The sequence below is a fragment of the Arachis duranensis genome, chromosome 8 (genome assembly GCF_000817695.3).
Source record: "Arachis duranensis cultivar V14167 chromosome 8, aradu.V14167.gnm2.J7QH, whole genome shotgun sequence".
Lineage (NCBI taxonomy): Eukaryota > Viridiplantae > Streptophyta > Magnoliopsida > Fabales > Fabaceae > Arachis > Arachis duranensis.
The window spans coordinates 48283776-48294216 of NC_029779.3; the positions used below are offsets into that span (position 1 = coordinate 48283776).

Sequence of the window (10441 nt, forward strand, 5' to 3'; positions counted from 1 at the left end):
ATTTCAATTTTTAAATTTGCCAAATAGGCATCGACCAAAAATTTTACATCCATATTTATTAGGACTCCCAAAACTTATTATCCTAGGTGTTAATAGGTGTTAATAGAGACTTGGTGGTTTGAGATTAAAAAGTTAAATATGTGAAAAAATGAGTCAAATGAAAGAAAGAAAATAGAAAAAATAGCAATTGTAATAGAAAAAATAAAATATAAGAACTAACATTTTTAACCTTTTGTTGTGTATTCTGTGAGATTATGTTATTTGCAATAGGAGCTAGGAGAGTTGCAATAGGAGCTAGGAGAGGAACAAATGAAATTGAATCAGGCGTAGTAATGTACAGAAACGGGAGTGAGAAAGAGAAAAAGAAAAAAAAAGATAAAATTGAAATTTTAAAATAAAATTATTATTTAAAATATTTAAATATAAATATAATTATTATATAATTAATAAAATGGTTGAATCTTAACCATTAGTTCAAATTTTCAATGGTTATGATTCAAAAAGAATTTTGGACCACTAAGAATCAAATTATACTTTACCCATTTAAAAAACTCCTAGTATGTTAAATACAAAAATTATTTGTCATTAATAAAAATAAAAGTTTATCTATTTTGTGTCTTATGGAGACATGTTAAGTTTATAAATTAATAATTTTTTTATTAAAAATATGAAAAATTTTAAATTTTTAATGTATTTATTTTATATTTATTAAATAAAAATATTTAAAAAAAATTAATAATAATAAACTTATCATGTGTACTTAGTACACACATTAACTACTACGACTGGGGGAATTGGGGCTGCGCTAGATTTATGTTCAAATTGTTAGGGGTTAAATTGATGCTTTGAAAATTTTGGCCATGTCATCTAACCGTTATAGTGTCATGTGTCATTTAAAATTGCCAAGTCAGCTTTCCGGTGACGAAAAACGTCGGAATGGCCAAATTGAGGCACGGATCAAAATTTCAGGGTATAATTTGAGTCAAATAAAAATTTAAGGACTAAATTGAGTCGAATGTCAAATTTTAAGGACTATTTTGAGTATTAACTCAAGTTTGTAGTAGTAATATTTAGGTCGAGTTGTGCAGAGCTAGAATAATAACATATATGATGGCGATAAAAAAAATAAAGAGTGATATATAAGCATGGTCATTGACGGAGGAGTTAATAAAAAATTATATAAAATATTTATTGACAATTATATATTCCATCAAATACTTTGCTATGAGTTAAACCCATGTTTCAAATACTTGGGTGCAGCTTAGTATAAAAACTAACAAATCTATCATTTATCTCATGTCTCGTCTCAGTTGTTTGGATTATTTAAGTATCTAGCAAGTATAACATTACGACGGTATATCCGTATATATATAAAGTTCCATCATTTTAGCACATAGAAAATAACGATGGATACAAAAACAAAATATAAAATTATAAGTAAAATAGAAGTTATGATTTAACTAAATGAATTTTCTAAGACATTGGCTAAGAGAGTTAAAATATATGTTTTTTTACTCTTTGGTATTAATTTAAAAAAAATATATATTTGTGGATGCAATGTTAAATACATTGTGATCAATTGTAATAACACGAAAACTCATATTTAACTTCATGTAAAGTTGATAGTTAAAAGTCATTAAATAATTTGATATGTTTGATTAAATTGTCATCTAACGACTCTCAACTCTCAACTCTCAAATATCAAATTCATACTGTACTTGAGTTTCTTATAATAATAGTGATATACCATCCTAATTAGGGTAAAAATCTCAATAATTAAGAGTTTTCCAATGATAGGAAAAGTTAGTCACGAGTGACCACCCTCCATATCCTAATAAGTAGCATGCATTGTGTGTATTCATATGCATTATTATTATTGCATAAGGCACCATCCATGGCTAGATTCTCTTGCACCAAAATTATTATTATTTTCTTCTATGTTCTTCTTTTTCTTCTTCTATCATGTACTACACTCCAAAATACCAAAACCAAAGTGAAGGCTTTTCCACTTCACACCAATGGAAGGTGGATAGTGGATGAAGAAGAAGGAGGGAAGAGGGTGAAGCTTGCATGTCTTAGTTGGATGGCCCATGGGCTTGCTGTAGTGGCTGAGGGCCTAAGCAAGCAACCACTTGATTCCATTACAAAGAGGATAAGGCCCATGGGCTTTAACTGTATTAGACTCACTTGGCCTCTTGAATTAGTCATCAATGAGTCTCTTGCTTCTCTCACGGTTAAAGAATCATTTAACAGGCTTGGGCTTTTTGATGATATTAATGGTATTCAAGCCCACAACCCCTCTATCTTAGACCTTCCCCTCATCAATGCTTTTCAGGTAATTTTTTATGATAAACCTTCTCAATCTATGGCATGTTTAGTTTTTTTCTTTTTCTGTTTTATTTTTAATATTTGTGTGTTTTATGTGAAATTAATAGTGAAAATAAGAAATAGAAACGAAGTGAAATTTTATTATTTTTAAAAATTTATGTTGAAAATAAAAATAAAAATAGAAACCAATGTTTTATTTTCATGGAGTTCTATAATCTTTTTACTCTAAAAGCAAAAAGAATTATGTTGGCAAATTCAGATGTTTCTTACTTTTTAGTAAGTGTAGCTGGTATTCATGTGAAGTATTTAAAAAGCATTTATTTATTAGAGGAAATAAAAGTTTCCATTTTTTCATGCATGTTATCAATAATTCAATACTTAGGCCCTTTAAAAATAGTTTATTAAAACTAATTTTCTAAAAACAGATTTGTAAAATTTGTGATTGCCATGTTTGGTAAATAAAAATATAAGTGATTTTCAACTACAAAAGTTGTGTCTAGTAAAATTGTTATATATTTAACATGACTTTAGTAGACATAATATAACCGTAATAAATAGTATTAATAAATATACGATTCATTAATATATAAAATTATATTAGATTTTTTAACTTTAAAAAGTATAAATTAATTTCAGAAAATATCTTTATAGAACTATAGATGATTTCAAAACCATCTATATTTTCTTAAAAGTATAGTCACATAATATTTTTTAATCTGTCAAGCAAAAAATAAGATATTTATTACTTTTCAAAAGGATAAACTCTTTTTTAAAAAAATTCCCACTTTAATCCTAATGTTGGTTTCTAGTCTCAAAAAATAAATTGACCACTCTTCATTATTTTATTTTATTTTATTCACTAGTAATATTCTTTTCTAAATATATATATATTTTTTTTTGTGTGCATATTTACTAATTTACCTCAGACAGTGGTGAAAAGCCTAGGAGACAACAATGTGATGGTGATTTTGGACAACCACTGTACGAAACCATCAATGTGTTGTTCTGAAACAGACCAAAATGGGTTCTTTGGAGACAAGTATTTTGATCCACATGTTTGGATCAAAGGCCTTACCAAAATGGCCACCATGTTTAATGGAGTCACTAATGTTGTGGCTATGAGCTTAAGAAATGAGCCAAGAGGTCCCAGATCCAACCTCAAAGATTGGTACAGGTAACTAGGTTTCCAATCTACCCTAACTACTTCTGATGATTGCATTAAATACTATTTCTCTCTAAAAGATAAAAAATTTTCAAATATATTTAAAACACTAGTATTTCAGTGATTTTAACAGTAAATTTTAATTAATATATTACATATTTTTTTTATAATTGAAATAACAATTAAAACTACTAGAACATTAGTATTGTTCTAGGTACATTTAAAATTTTTTCAAAATTTTATTTGGTTACTAGGACAAAAACAAAAAGTATTATACTTTTTTTCAATCTAAAAAAAGACTATTCTCTGTATTTTCTAAAAGTAGCAATAAAAAATACTTTTTTTTTTATCTCTATATGTTTGTCTCTTTGTATTTGTATTCCTATCTCAAAAATAGAATTTAAAGCATATACTTAAAATTCTAAATCTTATGCATACTTAATTTCACAGTAAAAAATATATAGTAGTTAACTTTATTATTAAAAAATTATTAATTTTTTTCTCTCAATAATTGAAACATAAAACGATTTCAAAACATATTTTACTTTAAAGAACGACAAACAAGCTTTTATAAATTGAATTTTTTTAACCAAGAAGCCATTATAATTAACATTTTTTTTATAAAAATCATAATTTATAAATTTTATACACAAAATTAATTTTGTTCAAAAAAAAAAAAACCTAACCTACCCTTAACTAACATTTGAACTTCCTGGTTATCATTATATTTTATCTTAACTTCATTATTCTTAATGCAATTGTTGGCCGTCAAAAAATAAAACTATAAAGTATTAAACGGCTTTTAAATAATTAATCTTGATACGCTGATATTCTGATAATATAAAAGTTTTACATGACAATCCAAATAAATTCATACGTTTAAATACTTTTAAGTAATAAATTTAAAAATTAATATTTTTCATTTAAGATATAACAATATAATACGCTATTAAACGTATGTATAAAATTAAACTCTTTTTATATTTTCAGTATATAGAAATTAAATTCTTTAAATAATAATACATTAATATTGCTAGGTACATGGCTGAAGGAGCAGAAGCCGTTCATGGTGCAAATCCAAATGTTCTAGTAATTATTTCTGGCCTAGTTTGGGATCAAGACTTATCATTTCTTAAGAATCAACCATTAAAACTCTCTTTCAATGGAAAACTAGTATTTGAGGTACACCAATATAGCTATGGGAAAGGCCCAGGTTGGCAAATTGAGAATCCAAACAAAATGTGTGCAAAGATCTTAGGAGAGGCAATGAGGAACTCTAGCTTCTTACTGGAGCAAGGTCGACCAGTGATGTTGAGTGAGTTCGGCGTGAACATGAAAGGCAGTAACTTGGGTGATAATAGGTTTTTGAATTGCTATTTGGGTATGTTGGCTGAACTTGACATGGATTGGGCTTTGTGGACACTTGTTGGCAGTTATTACATTAGAAATGGAGATTTTATAGTTGGAGCTGGTGAGGTTTATGGTGTTCTTAATGAGGATTGGATTAGGGTTAGGAATGCAAGTATATTGCACAAGATCTCAGCTGTTCAACTTCCTTTTAGAGGTAAAATATTATTTGTTCATACATTCATAATTTAATGTATTTATTAATTACACCAAAATTTTCTAAATAAACCATAATTATTAAAATTGAACCGATAATTAATCCGATCATACGATCGGGTCAATGAATTACTGGTTTAATTGATGGGTTACTAATTTATCCAATTAATTATCGTCACTGAGAGATTGAGAAATATAAAGATACAGAAATAAAAGAATTGCCATTGGACAAAATTCATGCAATTTTTTTTCATAAAAAAAACCACTAAAAAAAACATTTTATTTTATGTTATCTTAATATCATATCTTAGTATTTTAACTTTTAAAAAATAATTAAATAGAAATTTCCCATTTTATAAATTTTGGTCACCCCAACTATATTCCTATTTACATGCAGGGCCAGGATTGTCATCAAAAGCTAAGCAACACAAAGTGATTTTTCATCCGTTGACCGGTCTATGTGTTTTGACAAAGTCAACAGTTGACCCATTAAGATTGGGACCTTGTTCTAATTCTGATCATTGGCAATACAAACCACAAGAGAAAAAGCTATCAATAGAAGGTACCCTTTTGTGTTTGAAAGCATATGGAGAAGGGAAGGCACCAAAACTTGGAAGAGAATGTTCAAGTCCCAATTCAACATGGAAAATGGTGTCTGATTCTAAGATGCACCTCTCATCTAGAGTCAACAAAAATGGTTCCAGTGTTAGGGTTTGTTTGGATGTAGACACTACTAATAACATCATTGTTACCAATACTTGTAAGTGCTTAACCACACATAAGTCATGTGATGCTGAAAGTCAATGGTTTAAGCTTGTTGATAGTGTGGGAGGAGGAGTTTAAACTAAATAAATGATGTATGCTCCATTATTCTACTAAATAAATTTGGAAAATTTTAGACCATACCACAGTAAATTAGTAATTCTCTTAAATTAACACATAAAATTTGAGTGAGTTGCCCTAATCTGTAATACACTTGTGTAATTCACTATTCATTCATGAGTACTAAATAATTTTATTAACTTGGTTACTTCAAAGTTTAGTGCAATAATACTCTATATTCTTCTAATTGACAAAATGAGAATGATTTTTTTATGAAAGATGTTTGATTATATTATAGTGTATTATATATATTGTTTAAAGTTTAACATATTATAAATAAAACAAGCATATCGAATTCAATTTCATATTATGAAGTATGGATACTGACACGAATATACGATATAATATGATACGAAATATATGGATATACAAATTTAAAATTTGTATAAGATACAAAAATATGGTATATATATAAAATATAAAATATTTTTTATATATATTATAATGATATTTTAGTGTGTGATGGTATTTAAGTGTGTTTATGTGTGGTGAAGAGTTTTTTATTTTTAATTAAGGTATGGTTAGATACGAAAGACATACATGTTAAATAAGTATCGATAAGTGGTGTCCAAAACGTATCCTACATGTAGACACAGCAAATAAAAAAAGTGTAAGACACACGTGTTAGACGGGTATTCGATCATATTCGAAATGTGTCTCACACGCAGACACGACAAATCAGATCCGTACTTTGTAGCTTTCATATTATCCTACTATTATTTGTTTTAGAATCGATTACCAAGAAAGTAGAGAGTTCTGGAGGTGACCTAAATGAAAGAGTAGCGATGTATGAACTATGATTGAAATCTTAAAATGTTAGTTGGTTAGTTATTTTAATGTAATGAATTTTTAATGTAGTAACGATGAATATTATGTAAATCTTTTTTACAAAATTCTAAAAATCAAGTTCGTTATTGAATTAATAGAATTAAAAATTTAAAAATTTAATTGAAAATAAATTAGGTATAACAAAATAATATATTTATAAATAATATATATTTTAGATTTTTTTTAATGTTTTATTATTTTAAAAATATTAACTGTTAAAAATTATATCACTCAGTTAAAAATTCTTTGACCGATGTATTGTTAATTAATTTTTTTTATTTAAATCAGACCAATCTAATAATTGATTCAAAATTAACAGAGTTAAACTGACCGATTGAATTTGATTCTCATGATTTCTGGTATTGAAGTTGCGTACTTTTTAATTCCTAGGTGGAGGTGGGGACCACTTAATTAATATAGGATTTTGATTTCTAGTTTTGACCCAACAAGATGTGGCTGTGTTTCTTCCATTCTTGGGGTAATTGATTAGTGCGGCTAATATGTGACCACTTAAAATGTACTTATTTCACATATTTGCCACCCAACTCATTACTCATCCTATTATGTAATAAATCCGTATATCATTTAATTGAAAAATACTGTATGTAAATCAAAATGTGAGTTCTACTTTGATTAACTTTTATAATTTATAATTTTATCTTTTATTTAAAATTCTTTTACCTTTTTTATTTTTTAATAAAAAAAATACCAATACATTTTAGGAATGGCTAGAATGTTACTATTTCACTTATCTATGCCAAAATACTTTTAGAATTTTGCAGTAAAACATGCTGTGCATATTATTAACATATTGCCAAATCAATTTCTCGATAAAAAATTATCTTTTGAACTTCTTTTCAATTACATTTTTTATCTGTCCAATTTAAAATATTTTTGGTGTCTTGTCTATGTCTCAACTTTTATTAATGGAAGAATTAAATTGGATTCAAGAGCATAAAAATATATTTTTTTAGATTAAAAAAATGAACAAAAAGATTAAATATAATTTTTTGTTGAACCCGTCATTAATGAACCAGCTCATTCTGTAAATGCTGCTGAAGAATCTCAAAATCATGCATCACATATATCAAATCCAAACCTTCAACCAATTGAACTCAGAAAATCAACAAGAATTAAAATATTATCAAACTATCTCAAAGACTATCATTATAAAACAACACAGTTTTTAGTTTCTAGTTTCATTAATCTTTTTTGTAGGTATCTAGTTTTATAACAAATTTCTTATGATGCACTAAGTCCAAAACAATAAGATGTTAGCGCAGTTAAAAATGTGAATTAGAAAAAAAAAATTGAAAAAGATGAAAATTGTGATTGATTCATCTACGTTTTTGCATTACATACCAGGGTAGGGGGCAATGATTCCCTAACTTGATAATTTTTATACAAAAGTTTATTTATTTTACAGTTTAGCCTTTCTAATTTTATGTCTTTTCTCTCTTCTCAAGTTATTTATTGCATGTTGGCTCCTTCTATTAAAAATTTTTTTAGCTCCACCTTGATTACACAAGAGTAGCAGTTCTCTAACAATCCAATAGACTGACTGCACTAATTTTTTATATTGAGCTAACAACTAACTAACTTAATCTGCCTAACTAACTTTGTCAACTAACAATTCTAACTAACTAAGACTAACTAACTAATAAGTTCAGCTCTCTAAGTCTATTAACTTAGGCTACAACACTAGTCACTTTAAGAGGTGTTATCCATTTCCACAGTAAAATGATAAGAACTGAGGTGGAAATTGAATTTTTCTATCCCTCTTTTGACAGCAAGAATCTCTTTGTAAGTGGCATGGTAATGTTTTTCGGATTCTTTGAACTTCCCGCTAGCATGTGCACAATAGTGTCTAGTCCCATCAATTTCTTCAAGCAGCACAGCTCCCCAGAATTCATCACTAGCATCTGTCTGCAATATTCTTTTTCCTGTGCTGGGAATCTTTAAAGGAGGGGGGTCTTGTGCTATCTTCTTCAGGGTTTTGACAGCTGTGGTTTGTTCTGGTCCCCAAGGTGGGGGCTTCTTTTGCAAGAGTTTTGACAGCTGGCTGGTATGTTTAGTCACATCTGGGATAAAGTCTCTGATGTAGTTGACGATTCCCAAGAATTGTTGGACTTGTTTGACTGTCATGTTCTCATCAGGGAAGTTGATTAGCCCTTTGGCAATGTGTTCCCCTGGTTGAAAAAACCCATCTTCAAAAACCATTCCAAGAAATTCAATTCTTTTCTTGGCAATAGAGCTCTTTTTTGCTGATAGCATAATTTCCCGATCTTTGATGATTTGAGTGAATTGGGCCAGAAGTGCCTTGTGGGCTTCATTGTCTTTTGAGAACAGTAATATATCATCAATATAAATAAGTGTGGAGTGTAATATGGGCTCAAAGATTTTTGTCATGGCTTTTTGGAAAAGAGACGGGGCTACTTTGAGTCCAAATGGCATTACTGTCCATTAATATTGGGCTTCAGAGATACAGAATGCTGTCTTGTATCTATCTTCAGGGTGGAGCCCAATTTGCCAAAAACCCGCTTTTAAATCGAACTTGCTGAATATTTTTGCTCCGCTTAACCTTTGTGTAGTAACTGAGATTTTTGGTAAGGGAAACTTGTCATCTTGTAAGAAGACATTAAGTGGCTTATAATCAATAACAAGCCTCTTCTTCCCCCTGTTCTGCTCAGCCCTTTTTTTCAATATAGAATGCTTGACATGCCCAATTGGATTTGGTTGGTTCAATGAGTCCTTGGACAAGGAGAGCTGCACATTCAGCTCTTGCCAGTTTTAGATCTTCAGGGTTCATTCCTGAATGCGTGGCTTTTGTTGGATTGATGTCTTCATTCTTCTTGAAAGGGAGACGGACATAGAATTCTGGATTTTTCCACAAAGGTGCAGGGTGGTTGAATTGGTCATGACTGTCGCAACAAGCACTGATGAGTAGTTGTTGGATCTCCCTGTATTCCTCTGGAGCTTCTTGGATTTCAAGAATGCTTTGCATCCCTAAAAAAGGCAAAAACTGCCCTTTATAAGTTAAGCCGGTGGGTTTGATATGCATTCCATGGGTTCTGAAGAATGCATCAAATCCAAAAAAACATCTTTGTCTGGGAGGTAGCTTCCCAATACTCTGAGCCAAGTGATCTGGCCTGCAAATATCTCCAATCCAATGGGCTGTTTAGAGATAAGATTGATGGTGAAGATTTCACTGTTGGCTGCTGTGAATGTCTTCGAAATAGGTGCCCACATTTCCTTTGGCAAAACATGTGGCCTTAAGACAGTGGCGCAAGATCCAGTATCTAGCAATGCAACAGCCTTTGTGGGTTTGTCATAGATGGATGTCTTGACTTTTAGATCAAAATGGGGACGAGGAGTGCCATCAATCTGCTTCATTCCTAAGGATCCAAGATATCCAAGTTCTTCTTCTGGGAAATTTGATCCTTTAGGAATCTTTGTAGTAATGGAGGCCATGGGTGGTGCTAAGGAGGATATAGAAAAGATTGACCTTTTTGGTGGAAAGTCTTCTTCTGAATCAGAGTCTTGGAAAACATATTCAGTTTCCCCGTCTTTAACTTCTTGTTCTTCAAGTACTAATTCAAGGTCTTCTCCATCTTCAATGGAAGCTGCATCCATTAAGGATTGAAGCATCTTTATCTCCTTTTTTGTCTTGTGGGGACA

The 10441-nt window shown here is 29.7% G+C and overlaps 1 protein-coding gene across 1 annotated transcript; it reads left to right on the forward strand.

Moving 5' to 3' along the window:
* Window positions 1-1881: 1881 nt before the first annotated feature.
* Window positions 1882-5956, forward strand: LOC107463626 (glycosyl hydrolase 5 family protein). Its single transcript, XM_016082452.3, has 4 exons — window positions 1882-2335; window positions 3255-3502; window positions 4528-5054; window positions 5451-5956. Exons 1-4 carry the CDS (start codon window positions 1895-1897, stop codon window positions 5894-5896), a joined length of 1662 nt encoding a protein of 553 aa, XP_015937938.1. The 5' UTR covers window positions 1882-1894; the 3' UTR covers window positions 5897-5956.
* The last annotated feature ends 4485 nt before the right edge of the window (window positions 5957-10441 follow it).